The 26040-nt window shown below is 40.7% G+C and overlaps 1 protein-coding gene across 1 annotated transcript in view; it reads right to left on the reverse strand.

The window, feature by feature from the left end:
- Nucleotides 1–26040, reverse strand: part of LOC130089890 (LIM and SH3 domain protein 1-like) — an 89866-nt gene that overhangs the window by 12030 nt on the left and 51796 nt on the right. The window contains exon 3 of the mRNA XM_056257508.1: nucleotides 24216–24300. Within this exon, the coding sequence (XP_056113483.1) occupies nucleotides 24216–24300 (85 nt within the window). The remainder of the gene's footprint in view (nucleotides 1–24215; nucleotides 24301–26040) is intronic.

Here is a 26040-nt window from a genome sequence, read left to right on the forward strand (position 1 = left end):
GCACGCCGCGCCCACATCTCCGGTCCAGTTTCCAAAGCCCACAGTGTGCGGCGATCAGGACCCGGAGGCCATTCTCCCCCTGGCCACACATGCAAAAGCATGGGAAGCGATTCCGGGGGTTTCAGAGTGGGTGCTGAGCACAATAAGACAGGGCTATGCATTACAGTTCGCTCGCCGTCCCCCGCATTTCCACGCACGGACCGAGTCGACAGTGAACGCGGAAGTAGCACATCTACTCCGCGCAGAAATAGCCAAACTGCTGTGCAAAGGGGCTATAGAACCGGTACCGCCTTCACTGAGCGAGTCAGGCTTTTGAACAAAGCTCTCATGAGAAGACCGTTCAAAATGATTACAACCAGACAGATTCTCGCGCAAATTCGCCCGAGGGACTGGTTTATATCTCTCCATCTGAAAGACTCTTATTTTCAGATACAGATTATACCCCGTCACAGGCCATTCTTGAGATTCGCCTTCGACGGCCAGGTATATCAGTACACCGTCCTCCCGTTCGGCCTGTCCCTGGCACCCCGTACATTCACGAAGTGCATGGACACGGCGCTCGCCCCCCTGAGAAGTCAGGGTGTGCGAATTCTGAACTATTTGGACGATTGGCTGATTTTAGCACAGTCAGAGATGGAACTCGTATCTCACAGAACTATGCTACTCAGTCATTTGGAAAGCTTGGGTCTCACGGTCAACTGGACCAAGAGCTCATTACTGCCCAGCCAGTCAATCTCCTTTCTAGGAATGGAACTGGACTCTGTGGCTATGAAGGTTCGCCTGTCGACAGAGCGCGCGCCGTGTTCGACACCTAGCCGCATCTTTCCAGAAGGGCAAAACCGCCTCCCTGAAAATGTTTCAGAGGATGCTGGGCTGTATGGCCTCAGCTGCAGCAGTGCTTCAGCTGGGCTTACTGCGCATGCGCCCACTACAACGCTGGTTGAACGCCCGCGTACCTCGCTGTAGCGACAACGAGAATGAACCAAACACAAGTGAAGCTTTCATACATAATCAAACACAAGAGGCTGCATATTCCAGATTACCCCAGGCTCTGAAGCCAAAAGACCCTTTGTTGTTTAACTAAAGGAAGAACGTTGTCAATGTTTTATAATTTGGCAAGAACAGATCTGTTCAGAAATAGAGCTGGGTTTCGATTCAAATTTCAAGAATCGATTCGATTCCGATTCTCAAGATCTTGAATCGATTATCATTATTCGATTCGATCCGATCCGATCTGATCCGATTTTCGAGATTTAGATAAGTGTTTTTGTTTTTTTCCAGCTGTTACCTGAATTACAGGACTGTAGTTATGCAACATATTGATACTATTAGGCTATTATAAACATTTAACTGCTTGTTTTGAACTTCATGCATGTGTATTGAATGTTAAACAAGTTCATAATGATAACAAACAAGACTGTTTATCGTGGTGAATGTGATGTGTAGCCTACAGAGGCTTCGCACAGACAGTGAATGAGAGAGATCGGCAGAGCGCGTGCGGATTAGGCCTACCTGAAGTCATATGTATTCGTGAAAAAGGTTGCCGTGTCAAAGGAAAGCGAAATATTTGTCGTATCATCCTTTTAGCGTTCACGTCACGGGTATTTACCATAAATGCGCGTCAGGAGCAGCGCTGGTCAGCATTCCACAGCGCGAGGAAGCCGCAGGGAAATAAAATCAGCGAGTCACGCATTGAATCAATGCCATATTGGTCTCTAATAAGTGAAGCATCAGCTTCAGCGTTACCCATGCGACGCATTGCTGCTCAGCTGAGCCTTGAAAAGTGGAACTCAAAGTTAAAAATAATTAACACCTTGTTTCATTACATCTCTTTTAATGAATCAGCTTTTTTGAACGTGTTCGTTGAATGAACGGTTTAATGACTCACTCAAAGCCCGTTGTCGTAACAATGTGCGCGCTGAGTGAAAGCCTTTCAATGCGCATACAAGGATCTCCCTGTCGCGGCAAGTTAAAGTTCACGGGGAAAATGTAAGCCTATTATTAAATCGATCCTCTGAGTTACGGATCGATCTTTAGAAATTAATATGAAAATCGATTCAGAATTGGTGAATCGATTTTTTCAACACAGCCCTATTCAGAAATGGTGAAACAAGAGGCCCTAACAAGAGGTCACCTGACCCCTGCGACTAACAGACTACGTCTTTCTTAAGGACCAAGGTCCCATGAGAAGATGAACAGAACAGACTTCAGCAGGAACTATCCGTGACCTCAGACTGGAATGTCTTTCTTAAACCCCAGAAACTTTACACACCAACACACATTACATATCAAAATCCATAAAACTCATCCCAGAACAATTCTTGACTGACCCATAATCAAAATTATATAACATAACATAATTATATATTGTGTTTACAACCCCTGTATGTGTCTATTCTGCTTAGATCACATCTAAGTCATGTAATTGTTATAACTATGAGATGCTGGAATGAAAGTGTGTCGTGGTTCCTATCATTATGCTCATATATTATTAATTCAGAAGGTGGCTTGATTGAAATCTGTGTAAAAATGTTTATGTTCTTAAAATGGAAATTATGTCTAAACTGAATCCTCTGTTTGAGCTGATGAGTAAGCAGACCACAGATAACACATGATTCACGATGAGAGAAAGGGGGGGGGATAGAAAAGACCCCCTTCTCAAATAACCATTTAGTATCTTATTGTCCGAATTCCAAATTCCTCCAGGAGGCGGGACAAAACATTGGAGTTTAAAACCTTAGACCCGAACAGAGCTGTAGTAGAATAATGCGCTAGAAGAATAGAACAGAAGTCGGACGGGCTCTCTCTCGAAAAAGGTCTCGGCAGAACAACAAGTCGGGTGGAGCAGACGATGGTTATAGTAACCATGTAGACGCGTAGAGACAAAGAACCCAAATTAAGATCAGAAGAACGGGTTCAACAGCTTCATTCAAGCCATCATCATCTACTCTCGTCTCAATTTTCTTTCTTTCCTAAGTTTTCCTTTATTTTCTCGTTAAAAGTCTCGGTTCTAAGTTAAGTTTTGCTGCAAAGTTTCGTTTAAACGTTTCGACTGCAACGCGCTTCCAACTTCAAAGACTTTCATCCATCCGCCAACTCACCACGTGACTGGCTGCCCAAGATCTAGCAAGCACGAGGAGACCGCCAGCCAAGCAACGGACCCGGGGAACCCCCTTCACTGACAAAAAGGAGAATCCTCAAAGCAACACAAGGACAAGCAAGTAGCCTCCAGACTTTTAGCGGAACTGGTGTTTTAACATCAAATTGAATTACCCGCCTAAGAAACGATAAAAGGGTGAAATTAATTATTGATGGTTCGTTCAGGTCATGTCTTTTAAGTGCATATAGAAACTTGGGATCTCACCATCTGACTCCTAAAACCCATTCTTCCTCACTCTTTCTTTCTTCAACTTGTATGAATGCGTGTGCGTGTGTTTGTGTTAGATATTAGTTTTATGTGTTAGTCATAGGCTTATAATCAATAAAGTATTGTTTGTATTTGAAAAGAGAAGCATTACTTGTGTTATGTGCTTACGAATTTATTGTCTTGAACTGCGATCTAAGCTACTTATGCTTTTACCCTTGATTTATTTCTTAATTTAGCTGTTAGCTGGGAATTAGTCTTTCTTGGCCAAGAAGATATTTTCCTAGAATTAATAATTGTTTATGCTTTCCGTTCATTGGATGAACTGATAAAATGATCATACTATTGATTCTGCTACAGTAAATTCTGAAAATAATTAAATTATTAATTATTGATCATAATCCGTTATGAATAATAATTAAATATATTTATACGTGCGTATAAACGCTACATCGCCAAGCATGGACACGCGGCTACAGGCGGATCAGAGTGTCTCAGAGCTGCATTTCAGCTCTGCAGCCCTGGTTAGCGGCCGATTGGTACCAGCAGGGGGTGACGATGGGAGTGATTTCGCACCGAAAGGTCATCTCGACAGACGCCTCCAACTCAGGTTGGGGAAGCCTTTTCGAGGGCAGACCGGTCTTTGGCCTGTGGTCAGACCGAGAGAAACGGCTTCACATAAACTGTCTGGAGATGCTGGCGGTCGAGAACGCGCTGAAGCGCTTCCTCCCGTTCATACAGGACCAACACGTTCTAGTCCGCTCAGACAACACGTCCATTGTGTCCTACGTGAACCGTCAGGGCGGTATCAGATCCAGGAGCCTCTGCGATCTGACAACTCTGCCCAATTCTGGCCCAGCCGCCCGCTGTACGCCTTCCCTCCGATCTCTATGTTACCACAGGTAATCAAGAGAACCAAGGAAATTGCGCAGCCCGGTGCTCCTTATAGCCCAGCGATGGGAGAACCAAATATGGTTCCCGGAACAAACACGGCTGTCACGCACAGCCCCGTGGCCGATTCCGGTGAGGAGAGACCTCCACTCTCCAGCCCGCGGCTCGATCTGGCATCCCCATCCAGAGCGCTGGTCTCTGCACGTATGGTTGATCAACGGATACCCGTTGTCCTGCCAGAAGGAGTTATAAACACGATCACGCAGTCTAGAGCTCCCTCTACGAGACGGCTCTATGCGTCTAAATGGTCTGTGTTCTCCAAATGGTGCACCGACAAAAATCTGGACCCAGGTACGGGTGAGGTCTCGCAGGTGCTCGGTTTCCTTCAAGAGCTGTTGGATAAGGGCAGGTCCCCATCCACGCTCAAAGTTTACGTGGCGGCCGTTGCAGCTTTCGCTGAGTCGAAGCAAGGCCGGTCGCTAGGAAGGAACGAGCTGGTCATCCGCTTCCTGAGAGGAGCCAGAAGGATGAACCCACCGCGCCCACCTTCGGTTCCTATTTGGGATCTCTCCGTGGTCCTAGAGGCTCTAAAGATGTATTCCTTCGAACCATTAGATTCAGTGAATCTAAAATACCTCTCGCTCAAAACCGTTTTTCTTTTGGCTCTGTCATCAGTCAAACGTGTGGGGGACTTACACGCGCTATCTGTTAGCGCAGCGTGTCTTGAGTTTGGTCCAAATGACTCTAAAGTCATCCTCAAACCAAGACATGGCTATGTCCCGAAGGTGATTGGCACTCCCTTCAGAGCACAGGTCATTTCTCTGTCGGCTCTGCCAGCATCCCACAGCGAGAGCAGCAACAGCCTCCTCAGCCCCGTTGGGGCACTGGCACGTTACGTGCTCCGCCCCTTTCAGATGCTCCGAACAGCTTTTCGTTTCGTTCGTTTGGTGGGCGCGCCAAAGGTCTCGCTGCCTCGAAACAGTCCCTATCCAGATGGATAGTGGACGCTATTGCTGCTGCTTATGAGTCAAAAGGTCTGCAATGCCCTCTGGGCATCAGGGCTCATTCCACAAGAGGCATGGCCTCGTCGTGGGCATGGTCCAGTGGAATTTCCATTCACGACATCTGTATGGCGGCGGGCTGGGCCTCCCCGTCTATATTTGTGAGATTCTATAACATGGAAGTTCCCGCCTTGCAGGCTAGACTTCTGTCAGTCTAAATATGTGTATGATCTGCCCACATGCTTGTGCGCAGGCTACTTTCACTGTTTAGCTCTCCTGGTTGAGCTGCACTTATATGGGTTAATATATGTAACATGCAGCCTGGCGACGCCGCTCTGCATTCCCCATGGGTGCTTCTGTTTATACATGTGCTGGCCGCTTGCTGGCCGCCTGAATTCCCACTTGGATCGCTGATCGATTGCTCCTGTCTGCCTCGCTGCCTGCTGTGTGTTTGTTTGCTTCGAGGTTGTAAGCTCCGCCTGAGCCTCGTATTTCTTTATGTTTTGAGCCATCATTTACTATCATTTCTAGTTGTTTATACTACTAAATACAGTTTACCCAACATCTCAGATTAACCGTACATCTCTAGCTTCCGTTACTGTTAACACAGCACGCTAGTAACTCGCTAACGTTAGCCTGTTAACGCTCATTTAACAACAGCTCATTTATTTATTTATTTTCTCTTGCGCGCCCACGCCTTTGAGTTCATAAAAGTCCAGATAAGTAAGAATCAGTCAACAAACACGGTGAGTAATGTCTTCTTGTCCCGTTATTGTCACCTGTGTCACGTGTCATATGTTTAGTATAGCCTTCTCCGATGGCAATATAGGATTTATATGTGATAAATGCAAGGAGACAGTCAGGCTGACGGAGAAGATTTCAGAACTAGAGACACGCATCCAAACTTTAATTGAGGATGGTAAGAATGCTAGATCTTTAGATAGTGTTTTGGATGCGCCTAGCATAGTGAACTCTTTACAAGATTCGGTTACGGCTGAAGTAGAGCCCGTGCAGCAGGGCAGATGGGTGACAGTGAGAGATCGCTCTAGTCACGGATCAAAAAACCACTCTTCCGTTCTGATTACCATAACAAATCGATTTGCCCCACTCAGTGAAACACCCACTGAGAATTCTGTTGATTGTGCCCTGGTAATTGGTGATTCGATCACACGGAACGTGAAAATAGAGACACCAGCCACCATAGTCACATGTTTGCCGGGAGCCAGAGCGCCTGACATCAAAGCAAATTTAAAAGTGCTGGCTAATGCTAATTGTAAATTCTCTAAGATCATTATTCATGTCGGCACTAATGATGTTCGACTCCGCCAGTCGGAGATCACCAAAATTAATATTAAAGAGGTGTGTGAACTCGCAAGTACGATGTCAGGCACTGTAATTTGCTCTGGCCCCCTTCCTGTTCGAAGGAGTGATGAGATAGTTAGTAGATTGTGTTCGCTCAATGGTTGGCTGTCTGAGTGGTGTCCGCGTAATAATGTAGAATTCATAGACAATTAGAAAAGTTTTTGGGGCAAGCCTGACCTGTTAAAAAGAGATAGTATTCATTCCCTCCTGGGCTGGTGCTGCTCTTCTCTCAAGTAATTTGGCTCATAGTCTTAGAGCTAAAACATGACAATCTGGGGCTCAGGTCAGGAAGCAGACAGACTGGCTAAACCGACCATCTGCTAGCGGCCTCACGTCACCAAGGTCAGATAAATCCCATCACATAGAGCCTCTTTCACCTAGATATCATCATACAGAGACTGTGTCTGTTCCCCGAATTTGGAAATCCAAAAAACGTCAGGTTAAAAATTTAATTGATGTTCAACAAATAAAAAACAGATATAATACAGATGAGCAAATGATAAAGCTTGGGTTGCTGAATATTCTATCCCTTACTCCAAAATCAATCATAGTTAATGATATGATTTCAGATTATAATCTAGATGTGCTGTGTTTGACAGAAACCTGGTTAAAACCAAACGATTATATTACTTTAAATGAGTCAACCCCACAAGATTATAGTTATAAACATGAACCTCGTCTGAAAGGCAAAGGGGGAGGTGTTGCTGTAATTTATAGTAATATTTTCAAAACCACTAAGAAATCTAGTTTTAAATATACTTCTTTTGAAGTGTTGGTTCTTAATGTAAAAATATATAGTGTAAACGATAAATCTCATTTGAGAATTATCCTGGCTACTGTATACAGGCCACCAGGGCACCATAAAGATTTTATCAAAGAATTTGCGGACTTTCTATCAGAATTAGTATTGGCTGCAGATAAAGTACTAATTGTTGGTGATTTTAATATACATGTAGATAATGAAAAAGATGCATTGGGATTGGCATTTAAAGACATTATAAACTTAATTGGAGTTAGACGACACGTGTCGGGACCTACTCATTGTCGTAATCATACTCTAGATCTAATACTATCACATGGAATAGATGTTGATGCCATTGAAATTCTGCAGCAGAGCGATGACATCTCAGATCATTATCTAGTCTCATGTAATTTACATTTAGCCAAGGCTGCAAAGCCGACTCCGTGTTATAAATACGTTAGACCTATAACTTCTGCCACTAAAGATTGCTTTATCAATAATCTTCCTAATCAGTTTCATCATCTCAACATCCCAGATAGCTTAGAATAACTCGATTTTGCAACAGAAACTTTTAACTCTCTCTTTTCCAGCACTTTAGACGCAGTTGCTCTGTTGCGCTTAAAGAAGATTAAAGAAAATAGTCCAACGCCGTGGTACAGCGAGCACACCCTCTTAAGAGAGCAGCCAGAAAAATGGAGCGCAACTGGAAGAAAACTAAACTAGAGGTATTTCGGATTTCATGGAAAGAGAGCTCGATTGCTTACAGAGAGGCCTTAAAAGCTGCTAGATCTGCTTATTTTTCAACCCTATTAGAAGAAAATAAACATAATCCTAGGTATTTATTTGAAACAGTGGCTAAACTAACGAAAAAGAAAGCTTCAACCCCAGAAGTGTCCAAGCAACACAGCAGTAATGACTTTATGAACTTCTTCACTTATAAGATCGATAATATCAGGGACAAAATTATAACTATGCAACCGTCTACCACAGTATCACATCAGGCAGTGCATTGTAGTCTCCCTGAGGAACAATTTGATTCATTTGTTGCCATAGGAGAGGAAGAATTTTCTAAACTCGTTAATTCATCTAAATCGACAACTTGTATGTTAGACCCTATACCGACTAAGCTACTGAAAGAGATGCTTCCAGATGTCATAGATCCTCTTCTTACTATCATTAATTCGTCTTTGTCTCTAGGATATGTACCAAAAACCTTTAAGCTGGCTATGATAAAACCGCTTGTTAAAAAACCGCAACTTGATCATACAAAATTAGTCAATTACAGGCCGATCTCGAATCTGCCTTTTCTATCAAAGATATTAGAAAAAGCAGTATCCTCACAACGGTGTTCCTTTCTTGAAAGAAATTATATCTGCGAGGATTTTCAGTTAGGATTCAGACCGTACCATAGTACCGAGACAGCTCTCATCAGAGTCACAAATGATTTGCTTTTATCATCCGATCGTGGTTGTATCTCTCTATTAGTGTTACTTGATCTTAGTGCTGCATTTGATACTATTGACCACAACATTCTTTTAAATAGACTCGAAAATTATGTTGGCATTAGTGGAATTGCATTAGCATGGTTTAAATCATACTTATCTGACCGTTATCAGTTTGTAGCAATAAATGAAGATATGTCTTATCGATCACAAGTTCAGTATGGCGTACCACAAGGCTCAGTACTAGGACTGTTGCTGTTCACTCTGTACATGCTACCATTGGGAGATATCATTAGGGAACATGGAATTAGTTTTCACTGTTATGCCGATGATACTCAGCTGTATATTTCTTTAAAACCTAACGAAACTTACCAATTCACAAAATTAACGGAATGCATAGCTGATATAAAAAATTGGATGACTAGTAATTTCCTACTACTAAATTCTCAAAAAACAGAGATTCTAATTATTGGACAAAAAACTTCCACACGTAATAACCTAGAATACCGTCTAACACTTGATGGCTGCTCTGTTAAGTCTTCGTCGTTGGTTAGGAACCTGGGTGTGCTCTTTGATACCAATCTTTCATTTAAAAAGTCACGTGTCTAGTATCTGTAAAACTGCATTTTTCCATCTTAAAAACATATCTAAATTACGCCATATGCTCTCATTAACAAATGCAGAACAATTAATTCATGCGTTCATGACATCAAGACTAGATTATTGTAATGCTCTACTGGGTGGTTGCCCTGCACGCTTAATAAACAAACTACAGCTAGTTCAAAACGCAGCAGCTCGAGTTCTTACCAGAACCAGGAAATATGACCATATTAACCCGGTTCTGTCAACACTGCATTGGCTCCCTATTAAACATCGTATAAATTTTTAAATATTGTTGATTACTTACAAAGCACTAAATGGTTTAGCTCCGCAGTACTTGAGCGAGCTTTTAAAGCATTATAGTCCTTCACGTCTATTGCGATCTCAAAATTCCGGCCAGTTGATAATACCTAGAATATCAAAATCGACTGCTGGCGGTAGATCCTTTTCCTATTTAGCACCAAAACTTTGGAACAGTCTTCCTACCATTGTCCGGGAAGCAGACACACTCTGTCAGTTCAAAGCTAGACTAAAAACACATCTCTTTGACCTAGCATACACATAATACATTATAGACTTCTATAATTCAATGTTAGGCTGCATAGATTAGGTCAGCCGGAACTGGGAACACTTCCCTTAAATCCTGATGTACTCGTTACATCATAAGAAGAATGGCATCTACGCTAACTTTAGTGTCTTTGTTTATCCCGAGGTTTTCCCGCAGCCTGCTGGATCCAGGCCGTATCCAGATCTGACGAAGGAGATTCGCCTGGACCCGATGACAATGCGGTGCTGAAGTGTCAACTATCATCTCCCTATGGAGGATCCCTTTCCCACTCTACAGATAAAGCGTTATTGAACATCCGGTTCGCGTACCCGGAAGTGATACAATAAAACAAAATTCTTTATCAAATGTATAGGCAAGACAAGTAGTTTGTTTAGGCAATTACAAACCTGCGCACATATATTCAAATGAATATAACTATAGAATCAATTTAATGCGCATGTGAACGCCATCAGGTCACAGGTTCACGTTTAAAGTCTGTTTAGAGAGAACGCCGTCGTCTTAGTGGCCCCTAATGTAATAAATAATAATTTTGCTGGAAGTGAATCAATCAAAACTAACTTTAGCTGGAAAAAAACATTATTCAAAAATCGCTATAAAGCCAAAACAATCTCTGTTACCGTAAATTGTATGTTTATCTCTGTAAAGCTGCTTTGAAACAATCTCCATTGTTAAAAGCGCTATATAAATGAAGATGACTTGACTTGACTTTTCAGTGTTCCCCGGACTCCCTGGGACTCATAGAGTGGATGCTTGGCGCGCACGGCGTTGACAAAGGGTTCCCGTAGCGTAAGCTAAACTTACGCAATACGAGAGAACCTCTCGTAAGAGAACGTACTCGGTTACCTAACGTAACCTCGGTTCTCTCTAGAGAGGGAACGAGTATTGCGTAACCGGCCGTGCTCGCGCCACGAGCGATTTTCGCTTCAGATGATGAAAACCAGGGAAGCAGCCTCCGAGCCCTGCTTTTATACGCTAAGCCACACCCACTTGAGTGGGCTGTGACACGTAGTGGGCGCGAAGCGTCACCATTGGGCGTGACGTCACGCCAGGCTCACTGGTAGGCTGCTGCAGTTGCCGCAGAGCAGCCAATGAGCACGCTAGACAGCCTGCTCTAGGTCTGCAGCTGCTGCACTGCGTTGACAAAGTTTACAAAATTAAGGATAATTTTGGCTTCAGTATCTCGAGAAAAGATGAACTTTACACGTAGCGTAAGCTAAACTTACGCAATACTCATTCCCTCTCTAGAGAGAACCGAGGTTACGTTAGGTAACCGAGTACGTTTTCATTCTTAACTGCTTATATTCACTTAAAACAAATTACTGTTTACTTGCAAAAACATTGTCACTTTGATGCATGTTTATTGAACCATTCAAGCCCAATTAGGTGGCAAAAAGCACTCAGTTGATACTGAAATGAGTTGTCTTTTGCTGCTTATTGCGCTTCAACAGTTTAAAATCCCGTCAAGTGAGCGTAACCGTGATTGAGACGATAGTCCAAAGTCAGTACCAGTTGACACATTACTAGTAGCTACCGGTTAATCATGTCTAATCGGTATGTCACCCACTGCCTACTTTGGGGCCAAAGCCCATTTTTGCCCCTCATAATAATTTAAAAAGTTCAACTTGATCATTAAATATAGTAATTTTAGAATGTAGATAAGAATGTCTTCAAGGCATTTCAAGGTCAAAAGCACAATTAGCGTTAAACGTGTAAAAATGTCAACCCCCAGCAAAAAAAGATGGTTGGGTGATCTTAGCTGGTCTCCCAGCCTGGGCACTGGTTAAGCAGGTGAGTTTTAAAGGGATTTTTAGCTGGTCAGGCTGGTCTTTGTAGTTTAGACTTTAAGCAGTAGTTCTCTTATACATATGTATAAACATAAACAAAAGAGCTCTGCATGTTAATGTATTAAATTACGCATTACATTTCGACCAATAAGAGTGTATTAATCAAGCTTGAATCAATCCAAAATTCCAAAAAAATTCTCACAGAAAATGCAAAAAAGTCAGTAGAATGTGTGGGCCTAGCCATAAATACCATATTGTGGACAACAGATTAATACATTTGTGAAGTTTGCAGTGTCCATATAAATGCAATATGAATGGCTGAATTTATCACAAAAGAAATGGAAAGGAACAAAATAGGGCTGCATGCCATCTAACTGCTGGACAGGCCTAACCAAATGCTCAAGTCTGGGAGAGGTCAGTCTGACATTTCGACTGGTAAAAACACAAAGCTGAACACCATCACCAGACTTCAGCTTCCTGGTGAGTCTGACCCAAACACACAGACACAACACAATAAACACATATTCGATTTCAGCTGAGCTATGACAGGGTGGGGAAGGCTGCAAACACATGCTCATACACACACACATATAAAACCTTCTGACATTGCCCACATTTACATTCCTATCCCCCCTTTCCTGCATCGTCCCGGAAATTCCCCATAAAGTGGCTGGTCTGAGCTGACCCAGGGGTGCAGAGCGACTCCATTCTCCCACAGCTCGTAAACAACGGCTAGAGAAAAAAATAGAGATAGTGGGATAGAGAGACTGCTGCACAGCAATGCCAAAACATTATGAGTAACAGTTTTGCTATGAGGATTGTGCAGTATTGTGTCAATATCTCTGGTGCACTAGTGCTTTTAATGGGTTTGTATAGAGACAGACTGACTGTGTGAACATTATGATGGAAAAAAATGGAGGAATGATACATCATGAATAGGAATAGGCATAAATCATGCGTTACCGGATGTCACCCTTGAACTCGAATTTAGCATCTTTAATATTGAGACCTGAATTTCACGACCTGAAATCAACAACCTGAATAATAAAAACCTGAATTTTACAACCCGAATTTCAAGGAGCTGAATTCATACCAAACATTTTCAAATATTCAAAATACACTCTGTGTTTGCCGGAGGCTGCCCTCGCACATAAGTCCACAAGTGAGACTCATAGTAAAACTTACAACGTTTCAGGAAATCCCTAATATGGACAAATACATCACTGTTGTTGCTGAATATTTTCATAATGATAATGTATTTTTATAATGTAATACCAATAAACATAGCCTTTATCACTGTTTAGAATACTGTAAAATATTATAATTTATGTGATGAGAAGCATCATCAGTTCATAGTCAAGTCAAGTCACCTTTATTTATATAGCGCTTTTTACAATACAGATTGTATCAAAGCAGCTTCACAGTGATAACATGAAAATAATACAAGTTTGTTTCTAGAAGAAAATTGCATCATCGTCCACCTGAAGTAAGGCAGATCAATAATATCATACAAGTTCATAGAAAGAAGTTATTTCAAACTGGTTGCTGTTAAGCGTTTCACTTCCTCTTTTTGTATGCAATGGTGTGATTCTTCAAAAATGATATATACTGAATATATATATATATTAGTGTATATAATGTATATATATATATTTGTGATTAACTAGATTAATCACAAATTTTTTCTGTGATTAATCGTGAAATTTTTAATATTTTATAATGTAATAATTTCACAGTTAATCTCCAGATTAATGTAGAAACAACATAAAGACAGTACATTTTAAATACTTTCTTTCTTTAATTCTTTTTATGAATGAAGGCCAGTATAACTGATAATAATACAGCTACTGATGTCTCGATGAAAATAGTTTTTTCCCCAAATTTTAAACATTTATTAAGCGTCAAAAAATATAACAACTTTGAATTTAAGTGAACTTAAAACAATCCTCACATAAACCCATAGGTCATATTTACCTGTGCCCTTTACACGTTGCTTTAAGACTTTATTTAACTAATTTAAGACTGCTCTTATGAGCATACAAACAAAACGGACATTTTGGCATAAATGTGTGTGTTATTGTTCATTCAAGCGCAAGAGACAACTCGATTCTGATGAGCTGTATGTGCACACGATACTGGCGAGCATCTTTCTGTGCGTCGTGTGTTTTAGGACATTCACAAGTAGTGTGTTATCTTTTATCTTGTCGCACTTGAATGGTTTAAAAGCATTTGCATGAAAAACTAGCCTAGAGCACCATCTGCTGTTAAAAACTAAGCTCATAATCGATTCAAGAGAGAATAACGATGCAGTAGGAAAATATTGAAATCGATCCACGAATCGCGATGCATCAATTTATTGTCCCTAATATAAATATCGACTAGAAGAGGCTTGGTCGACTATTACTTAGTCGCAAGAAGAAGAAAAAAATCCACAGGAAGTGGCGAAATCAAGCAGGATGTAACAGACAGATCGTTAATGGCAGGAAATCCAAACATTCGCCTAACATTCATCGACCTCAAATATGGCTTATCACTTGAAATGTAAGTAGTAGCAAATTTACAAGTCTGCTTGCTCTAATGCTAACCTAGATAAATGTGTGCTATTATTAGGCGCATATTCAAGTGTTTGTGTGGAGAGTGCACTTACTGCATGACATACAGGCACCAGCACGATCACTTGCATTTAACTTAAAATACTCAGGAATTTTTGGTCATACAGATAAGAGTAATGCAAAACTCTGAACAATGCAAACATAAGGGTCAACAGAAACAAACCTATACAAGAACCTATAAAACCTTTACAATCCACAAAATACACACTAAAATTTAAAAGAAAAATGTCTGTTTAGGGGTCAGGCTCGGTTCCAAATCAAATCACTGAGGGTGCTTCTGAAATTGTGATGGTGCTCTAGTAAAGTAACAAGAATAGCAATGTACCATGAGAGATTTACATGTTTTTTTTTTGTATGTTTGTTTATCACATTTAAAAAATATTTGGATACAAAAAATAGCATTGTCTATTAGTTTGCAAATTTGAGATATCCTCATTTAACCCCCTGGGGTCGGCTATCCAGGCATGTGATTGGCTAAGGACAAAAAAGCAGGAAAATATACTGAGACCATATTTTAAAGCATCAATCTGATGCATTTTGAGATGCGTTTTTAGCCAACCTGGGGAGAGCTGGAGAAACTTAACTTCAGCCATGAGTCAAAAATATTATGGCCTCCGTAGCGTTAGCTAACAATTAAATTTTCCACCGGAGCTTTAGCTAGCTGGCTAACGTCGCATTCTCTCCTGCTGTGTTCAATGACTCAATTCATCAAGCTAACGTTAGCTAAGCCTATGTCAACAGAGCTCCTCCGTAACTTAGATATACCAGAAAATATTAGGGATGTCCCGATACCATTTTTTCTGAACCGATACGATACCAAAAATTCTGAGTATCGACCGATACCGATCTGATACCAGCGCAGTTTTAAAAAAAAAATCAAGTAGAATTTCTATAACTGTGTGTTGAACTGATAATCACTCGTTTGTGTTAAACACAATCTACTTAATACAGACAACTTCATTATAAAGAAAAACAACAAATCAAAAAAAAACTATGACAGAAATTCTATTATAAACTAGATTAGTGGGTAACTCAGCAGTAAAATTTAGTCAAGAAAAATCACAAGTGCACAATAATTGAATAAAATCTGAACATTTAGTGAAAAAAAAACATTATTTAGTGGGGAACAAATAAGAGACAATAAGTGTAGCACTAAATCTGGTAAAACGTTACACATTGCTCTTTGTATTGTTGTAAAATACATTTATGAAAAACAAGATAAAAATCAGAAAGAGCAATTATTATATATATATATATATATATATATATATATATATATATATATATATATATAAAACCAAATCAGAAAAAGTTGGGACATTTTGTAAAATGCAATAAAATCAAGAATCTGTGATTTGTTCATTCTATTTAACCTTTTATTAGCTGACAAAAGTACAAAGAAACATTTTCCAATGTTTTCATTGACCAACATAATTGTATTTTGTAAATATTAACAAATTTTGATTTTGATGGCTGCAACACACCCCAAAAAAGTTGGGACAGAGACCAAATAAAAGTGAAAAGATTATCCAAATTAGATTATCCAACTATTTTGAAACAGTCCACAATGAGCAGGTGAATTGGTAATAGTTGAGGGTATCATGTTTGGGTGTAAAAGTGCTTCTCAGTCTTTTTAAGCAAAGATGGGTCATGGCTCATCACTTTGTGCCAAATATCTTGAGAGAATTGTCAAACAATTAAAAAAATCACATTTCTCAATGCAAGATTGCAAAGCATTTATGCCTTTCATCATCTTCCATACATAATATTGTAACAAGATTCAGGGAATCCAGAGAAATCTCAGTCTGTGTTGGGTAAGGCAGTAGACCTCTGTTGAATGTGCGTGACCTTTGAGCCCTCAGATGGCATTGCACAAGATACCATCATGCTACTCTGTCAAATACAGCCTCAGGAGTAATTTGGAAAACCATTTTCACTGAACACAGTCTGACGCTGCATCAAGAAATGCCACTTAAATCTCTGTTACGCAAAGAGAAAGCTTTACATCAGTTCTATGTGGAGATGCCGGCGAGTTCTCTGGGCCTGAGCTCATCTCAGATGGTCTAGAAGAAAGTGGAAATGTCTGCTGTGGTCAGATGAATCCATGTTTCAGCTTGTTTTTGGGGGGGAATGGAATCGAGTTCTCAGTCCCAAAGACGAAAGGGACCAACCAGACATTCACCAGCGACAGGTTCAAAAGCAAACTTCTGTCCTGGTATTGAGGTGCATCATTGCAAACGGTATGGGTAACTTGCATTGTTGTGAAGGTACCATTGTTGTGAAGGTACCGAATTATTTCAATAAGAAAATAGAAAGTATTCGAAACACAATTATAAATGTACAATCCTCTATGGTGTCTTGTGATTCAGCCTCAACTATGGCCCCTCTGGAACAACTACACCGCTTTACAACTATAGGACAGGAAGAGCTAAATAAACTTATTATTGCATCTAAACCAACAACATGTTCATTAGATCCAATACCCACTAAACTACTGAAAGAAGTGTTACCTGTAGTGGAAGAGCCTCTTCTCAATATTATTAACTCGTCTTTATCTTTAGGTCATGTTCCAAAAATATTCAAGTTGGCAGTTATAAAACCTCTTATTAAGAAACCGCAATTAGATCAAAATAACCTAGCAAATTACAGACCCATTTCAAATCTTCCATTTATGTCCAAAATACTAGAAAAAGTTGTGTCCGCTCAACTGTGCTCTTTTTTGCAAGAAAATGATATCTATGAAAAATTTCAGTCAGGATTCAGACCGCATCATAGCACAGAAACTGCGCTAGTTAAAATTACAAATGATCTACTCTTAGCTTCGAATCAAGGCTGTATCTCAATACTAGTCCTACTTGATCTTAGCGCCGCGTTCGACACTATAGATCATAAAATACTCTTGGATCGACTACAAACCTACACTGGTGTTCACGGACAGGCATTAAGCTGGTTTAGATCGTACTTATCTGACCGTTATCATTTTGTCTCTTTACACGGGGGAAAATCAAAGTTAACGTCAGTAGACTATGGAGTACCGCAAGGATCGGTGTTAGGCCCTCTGCTATTCTCAATATATATGCTGCCACTTGGTAATATTATAAGAAAACATGGAATTAATTTCCACTGTTATGCTGATGACACTCAATTATATATTTCATCACGACCAGATGAAAACACTAACTCATCTAAATTGACAGAATGTCTCAAAGATATAAAATACTGGATGACGCGTAATTTCCTGCTATTAAATTCAGATAAAACGGAGGTATTACTTATTGGTCCAAAAAACTACACACAAAACCTCTTAAAATACGACTTTAATATAGAAGGATGTCCTGTTACTTTTTCCACTACAGTAAAAGACCTGGGTGTTATACTAGACCACAACTTGTCTTTCGAAAATCATATTTCATCTGTTACAAGAACTGCCTTTTTCCACCTTAGAAACATTGCTAAATTACGTAACATGCTATCAGTCTCTGATGCAGAAAAGTTAGTTCATGCATTCATGACCTCGAGACTAGATTACTGTAATGCTTTATTAGCTGGTTGTCCTGCATCCTCAATAAACAAGCTACAGTTAGTGCAAAATGCAGCCGCTAGAGTTCTTACTAGATCAAGAAAATATGATCATATAACACCGATTTTATCATCTCTACACTGGTTACCTATTAAGTTCCGTATCAATTACAAAGTACTACTACTGACCTATAAAGCCCTGAATGGTTTAGCTCCTATGTACTTAACGGACCTTCTTTCGCCCTACAATCCAACGCGTTCTTTAAGATCACTAAATTCGAGGCTTCTGGTCATTCCTAGGAAATCAAAGTCCACGAAAGGAGGGAGGGCGTTCTCACATTTAGCTCCAAAACTCTGGAATAGCCTTCCCGATACGGTCCGATGCTCTGACTCGCTGACACAGTTTAAAACTAGACTAAAGACGCGTCTCTTTAGTCAAGCATTCACATAATGCTTACCTTTTAGTCCTCTGCTATGCCTACGGAACCGTTTGCCACTGAAACTGCTTAACGCACCAGTGGGGCTCGACAGCCTTATAGACAAACGGGTCGGTCCGTATGGTTGCGGTTGGGTTGCGGAGAGTTTGGGTTGCGGAGAGTTGTGAGATTATGGTTTTCTAACACCTACTCCCGTGTAATGGAAATCATTATGAACATCAGCTATGCTAATTATTTCCCATCTGCCTTTCTGCTGTTATCTCGGGACGCTTGTCCTGAGAAAAATGGCGTTCGTAGGCTCCAGTTTTGTATCCTGCCTCTCACGGGGATTTCGGATGCCCCAACGCCTGTGATGAGAAGACCAACGCCTGAAGAGACGACTCAACGCCTGTGAAGAGACGACTCAACGCCGGCGATATGTTGTCCCCTTAATATTACATGATTAACTAAATGTATTTTTCCAGGTACTTCCTGATATGCACTTACTGTAAAGCTTCTTTAAAACCCTATGATTGTTAGCCAGAGGAGAACTGGCCCCTGACTAGCCTGGGTTCTCCCAAGGTTTTTTTCTCCATCCAATCTGATGGAGTTTTGGTTCCTTGCCACTGTCGCCTTGCTTTTGGCTTGCTTAGTTGGGGATATTTAATATTCAACAATATTATTGAACTGTGTTGTACTACTTTCATGTTATCACTGTGAAGCTGCTTTGATGCAATCTGTATTGTGAAAAGCGCTATATAAATAAATGTGACTTGACTTGACTTGACCATTGACATGGAGGCATATATTTGGATTATACAGAGACAAACTCCCATCAAGATGACATCTTTCCTGGGAAGCAAGACAATGCCAGGCCTCATTCTGCACGTGCTACAACTGAGTGGTTTCTAGACACTCTGCATCATAGAAGGGATGTGCCTGCCTGTTTACTGCAGTCCAGATATGTCTCTTATGGAAAATGTATGACCCATCATGAAAAGGAGAATCAGGCAATGATGACCACAGACTGTTGAGCGGCTGTCTTGTATCAGACAAGATTGGGCAAATATTCCACTAGCAAAACTCCAACAATTAGTATCCTCAACTCCCAAATGATTAAAAAGTGTAATTAAAAGGAAAGGGGATGTGACACAGTGGTAAACATGTCTCTGTCCCAACTTTTTGGGGGTGTGTTGCAGCCATCAAAATCAAAATGTGTTCATATTTACAAAATACAATTATGTTGGTCAGTGAAAACTTTGGAAAACTTTTCTTTGTACTTTTGTCAGTTAAAAAAAAAAGGTTAAAAAGAATGAACAAATAACAGATTTTTGATTTTATTGCATTTTACAAAATGTCCCAACCTTTTCTGACTTGGGGTTGTATATATATATATATATAGCTGCGAGCAGCGATGGAGGGCTCAAGCCAGTGGCACCGCCACCCCGGTGCCTTTAATTTTAACTAAAGGCAACAGGGGCGGTGCCACCGGCTTGGGCCCGCAATCGCTACTCGCAGCTATATTTTTATTATTTTTCTTACGATTATTCGGGCACTTTTGGGGCTCTTAACGTGCTCGAAAACTCTTGAAACTTTGCACACGGGTCAGAACCCGCGGCCATCAGGGCCGGGCTGAAGCTGGTACCCGGGCGTGGCAGGGGGGCTCAACAGTGCCCCCTTGAACGGGGTCCGAAAACTTGGTCCATAAATCAAACACGCTTGCATGTAATAATATGAAACTCGGTACACATATAGATCTCATCGGGACGAACAACTTTCGTACTCTTACTTTTTACCCCAGCCCAACAGGAAGTCGCCTATTGAGGGTTGTTTGGAAAACGCATGCAATGGAATTTAAAGTACTTCTCCTAGAGAATTCATCCAAATGCCACGAAACTTGGTCAGCGTGAAGACAAGACCTGGAGGATGAAAAATTGCCAGCAGATTTTTGATATCTCGAACGGTTTGGCCGTGGCGAGGAAACGAAATTAAGGCGCGGAAAGAGAAACAGGAAGTGTGTTATAACTTCTGCATACATTGACTGATCTTAATGAAACTTCAGCAGTGTGTTCGCTGTAAGAGGCCGATCACATGGATGTGACTATTGTGTGTCAAAGTTATAGCACCACCAACAGGCAGCAGGAAGTGTGTCCCTTTCTAAATGTTTCGAAATCACCCTCTGATTTTTACCCGATTTGCTTAAAACTTTATGTGTATAATGTAAACACACGGCCGATGTAAACCTGTGAAAGGGTTATTGATATCTTAAATACTCTTGCCGTGGCAACGCATCAAACTTTAATAATTCTTTTTTGATGCTTTTGAGACTCTTAGCAAGCTAGAAATTGCATGAAACTCGACAGACACGTTACATTTATTAGCTAGTAGACATGTGCAAAGTTTCAGAAACGGGCGTGGTGAGGGGCTCAGTAGCGCCACCTTTAGTCAAAAATGGGGTATTAGTTTTACCTACAGTAACAAAAATCAGTATGTATATTGTTCTCCTCGAGCCGGACAACTTTCTAATTTACAGTCATTAGCTCCGACAACAGGAAGTCAGATATTTTGGTTTGAATGTGATTTTCAGGAGAATTTTCTCCCTCCCTCTCTCTCTGTCTCTGCGTCTCTTCGTCTCTGTATGTGTGTGGGGTGTGGGGGATTTGTCTATTGCTTTTATAATGTTTTTCGAGGTTTCAGGGGCTTTTGGGGCCCTTAACGTGGTCAAAAACTCTTGAAACTTTGCACACAGGTCAGAACCCACGGCCATCAGGGCCGGGCTGAAGCTGGTACCCGGGCGTGGCAGGGGGGCTCAACAGTGGCCCCTTGAACGGGGTCCGAAAACTTGGTCCATAGATCAAACATGCTTGCATGAATTAATATGAAACTCAGTACACACATAGATCTCATCGGGCCGAACAACTTTCCCTCTGTCAAGTTTTACACCAGCCCAACAGGAAGTCGGCTATTATGGGTTGTTTGGAGAACGCTTGCTCTGGAATTTGAAATACTTCTCCAAGGCAATTCATTCAATTGCCAACAAACTCGGTCAGCGTGAATTCAAGACATTGAGGATGCTAAATTGCGGACGGATTTTTGATATCTCGAACGGTTTGGCCATGGCGAGGAAACAAATTTATAGCGAGAAAAGAGAAACACTAAGTATTATAACTTTTGCATACATTAACTGATCTTGATGAAACTTCAGCAGTGTGTTCGTGGTAAGAGGCCGATCAGATGGGTGCAACTATTGTGAGTCAAAGTTATAGGGCCACCAATTGGCAGTAGGAAGTGTTGTCACTTTCCAAATGCTTTTGACAAAAGTTAGTTTTTTCTACAGTAACAAAACTCGGTAAGTATATTGTTCTCATCGAGCCGTAAAACTTTCTAATTTACAGTCATTAGCTCCGACCAACAGGAAGTCAGATATTTTGGTTTGAATATGGTCATTTTCTCTCTCTCTCTGTGCCTACGTCCCTGTGTCTGTGTGTGTGTGTGTGTGTGTCTGTGTCTGTCTGTGTGTGTGTGTGTGTGTGTGTGTGTGTGTGTGTGTGTGTGTGTGTGTGTGTGTGTGTGTGTGTGTGTGTGTGTGTGTGTGTGTGTAGGGGGAGGGGGGCTAGATTAACCATTTCACTGCTGTGTGGTTTGGCCTGCATTAAAAAGGAAAATAAATGTCTTACGCCTTGTATTTTTTAAATAAGTTTTATTAATAAAGTAAAGGCATATAACCAGTTTAATTGTAGTGCATTGACAAAAGTTTTATATAATTAGTTTATTAATTAAATTAACTTGGTCCATAAACAATGTGGATGTTTTGCAAAATCAGCCTCTACATTTTTACCCACTCCTCTTAAGTGGTTTATTTTATTCCAACCAAACTTTTTCAACATGATGAAAATACATTAAATATGCTAAATTGTGAAAGAATATTGAATATATCAAACGGTTTTGCTATGGCGAGGGATAAAAGGCATGTCAAAAAATGAAACAGTGTCTATTAAAAATAGGTATATTGTGCCATCTAGTGTTTTATACTATGTATAAATGTGGTTGGATAAATCTTTTTTTGCTGTTAAACAATGTTTTAAAATTAGCAAATTTCCATTTATTGCACACGGCATTTGCATGTATATTTAAACATGATCAAAGTCTACTTTGTCACATTTAGGATATTATTTTTTTTTGTTTAAAATGTTCTCTGTCTGTCCTTCCCCTCCACCTCACTCCATCAGTCTCACTCTCTCTCTGTGTGTGTGTGTGTGTGTGTGTGTGGCTTGGTGTCTGTTACAGTAACAAGAGTTTAACCCTTGTTTAAGTTTAATTGTGTTTAAATTTGTCAAGCATCCGTCGGGCACAGTTACCCTAAAGGCACCGGGGTGGCGGTGCAAGCGGCTTGGGCCCATCATCGCTGCTCGCAGCTATATTTATTTTATTTTTTGCTTCTCTGGCACTTTTGGAGCCCTTAACTTGCTCTAAACTCTTGAAACTTTGCACACAGATAAGAACCCGCAGCCATCAGGGCCGGGCTGAAGCTGGTACCCGGGCGTGGCAGGGGGGGCTCAACAGTGCCCCCTTGAATGGGGTCCGAAAACTTGGTCCATAAATCAAAGATGCTTGCATGTAATAATATAAAACATATAGATCTCATCGGGCCGAACAACTTTCTAATTTACAGTCATTAGCTCCGACCAACAGGAAGCTGCTGAATTTTTACCCACTCCTCTTAATTTGTTTATTTTATTCCCACCAAACTTTTTCAACATGATGAAAATACATTAAAGACGCTAAAATGTGCGTCAAAAAATATCTCAAATGGTTTTTGCTATGGCGAGGGATTAAAGTAATGTCAAAAAAGGAAGCAGGAAACGTCTCATATCTTCTAAAAATGTAATTATACACCATTTAATTTAGGGCTGCACAATTAATCGCAATTTCCATTTAGTCGCACTTTAAACCGATTTGGCTTATCGCGATTTTGAAATCACAAAGGCTGCGATTGTTTTTTATGCGTAGCTTGTCATTGATGTGAGGCTCTTAAACGCTGCTCAATCTGAAAGCACTGTGAGTTTGAGTCATTTATAGTGTGCATTTGAAAAAGCAACACACGTCAAACATCTTTTCAAACATGTTTCAAGACTCCTGTCCAACAAAAGACAACATTTAATATCATGCTTTACTGCAAACTCACTTCATAACAACAGTTGAGCATCCTTCTGTTAGATGATGTGGCTTCTTACACTGATTGTTGATTAAACATGACTTATAAATACACGACTGCCTTATTCTAAGGGTTTAAATCCGTTTATTCAGCTACAGCGATGATGCCCGATAGGGATTTACTGAAATGATGTACTTCTGCGGCGGGGCACATTAGACGTGTCTGCGTGAGAGTGCCCTCTGGCGTTCAGATGAAGCAGCATTTACTACCGATCAGCCGCACTGCACTGACAAGCTGCGCATAAAATAATCGCAAATCGCATTGCGGTTTCGTTGCAATTAATCGTGCAGCCCTAATTTATACAAATATAAGAACTAAACCCATTTTATTGTTTTTCCTTGATGTCTCGCCACAGCCAATCATGCCGCATACGTCACTAACGTGTACGAGATTAACCCTTTACGTATCAAAATTTGGTACTGAACGACAAGCAATGTTTCAATACTCGATAGTATCAAGGCCGTACCTTAAAAGTACTCGATACCCAGCCCTACTAAAACAACAACTGAATGTGACAAACTCTCTACCAAACATTGGATACATTCTTTACTCAAGACACTATATCTGAAACTTGCACGGACATTTTCCCACTGGATGAATGTTACACGAGTCAAGAGCGGAAAAAAGACGAGAACTGGAAGTAAAAAGGGATATAGGAGAGGGAGAAAAAGTGACCGGGCTTTGTGAATGGACACTTACGTGACTCTGCATCTTGCTCTGCTGCTTGAGACGAAGGTTCTCTGGTGTATCAGCCACTATGGTGAAGGATGTTTTAGGGTAGTGCCTGAAACACACAGGCAACATTTATTTCAGATAACATGCACTTAATGCATTTTTTTAATGCATGCAATTTGTCCCAGGAACTTTTTTCCCCCAGACCCGTTTCTGTCTGCGTTTGCATCACGTTCTAAAGTAACGTGAAGATTAGGCAAATTAGTCCGGTGACTAATGGTGACTAGGACTGCCCGCTACTTTGCAGTTCCCGTTGGATTTCATCCTCTGAATTTAAGCTAAATTAAGCCTTAACCTCGTCGTCGGCCCATCTGTCGTATTTTTTAAAGTCCATTAGCTTTCACACCTAGGAACCTAGAACTATTGGCGGAAGTACCCGGATGTCGGTGTGTTCGCACCGCAGGAACTAGGAACGATTTTAGTTCTAGGAACTCTTGCGGGGAACAAATTTAGCTCCCACTTCAGAGTAGGGTCTAAACCTGCACTATAGGAACTATCCGTGCCGTTAGTGTAAGCTGATTGGCCGAACGAACACGTGAATCTCCAGCAGCCACCATTTTTAAAAAGGCTGTGTAAACACACAGACTATAGCCTATATATTTACTCCAGAAACGAACTCCACGAACATGGAAAACAGTGATAAATGGGCCCCTTAATCTTTACGCGGAGGAGAAAATCCAACGCAACTTTGAGGGGACAAAGCAAAACATGATTATGTATTTCTGCTCAGCTAGCAACACTGGACATCAACCACCTAGCATACGCTAATAACTTTTCATTACTGTCTACTTTCTATGTATAATAGTTATATCTAATAATGTATTAGACAGGACTGTTAAACAGATCGTAAACTACTGAACACTGAGAATGCGAGCACTGTGTGGCTCTGGCTGGCGTTCTCAGCAGAGTCAAAATAAAGGTCTGCCGCGCCGTCAAAATAAAAGTCACGACAACAAGCGCGGCTTACGTCACTTCAGAGTTCCTACTGGCGGGACCTACTAGGGGAACCATTAGTTCTCGGGAAACCACCCTGGTGACTAGTTCCTAGAACTAAGTTCCTAGAACTACCCGGTGCGAAAGCGCCTATTGTTGATTCGAATAGCAAACAACTCTTACTGCACGCACCGCAACAGACTTTTGAAAATGGTGGTTGAAATAAAATGCTGCGGGGAGTCAACCAATCAAAATGCTGCATGAACTCAACTAATCAGCATCTTCAGCGCCCAAGTCCCACCCCCGAACTTTGAAAAAGTACTACCAAAGCCACTAGATGACATGCCTGCAACCTTTAGCCAAAAAAGCGTAATGGCTAAAGCTAACGCTGGTACACAGGAAAGGAGAGCAGAGGTTGTTTTTTATGAATGATGTCAATAGAGAAGAGGCTTCACTACACTGAATAAACCACTTTTGTGAGGAAACACCTTATTTACATAATCGGCAGCCTGTTCGCTAATATTCAACATGTTTTATGCTTAATACTTTTGTTGGCAACGATATGTAGATTTTACTATGATAAAAATGTTATTTCATAAGAGAAGATAGAGAAGGGAATGTCACGACAGGTAAGACTCATTTGCGGCATTACCATAGTATTTAATAGTAATATTGAAGGGTATTTTATATTGTCTAAAGAAAGTAAAAAATACTGACGTTTTCTTTATTTGGCTTTCAGGTTTTACCAGTTGTGATAAGACTTGAGTTGTAATAACTATTATAACTGCATGTATACATATGATATAATACTGATATTATGCATTTTAATGAATAAAGACTAAATGAATAATTTTATAAA

This window comes from Rhinichthys klamathensis, unplaced genomic scaffold (genome assembly GCF_029890125.1).
Source record: "Rhinichthys klamathensis goyatoka isolate OS25496 unplaced genomic scaffold, OSU_Roscu_1.1 h1tg000001l_1, whole genome shotgun sequence".
Lineage (NCBI taxonomy): Eukaryota > Metazoa > Chordata > Actinopteri > Cypriniformes > Leuciscidae > Rhinichthys > Rhinichthys klamathensis.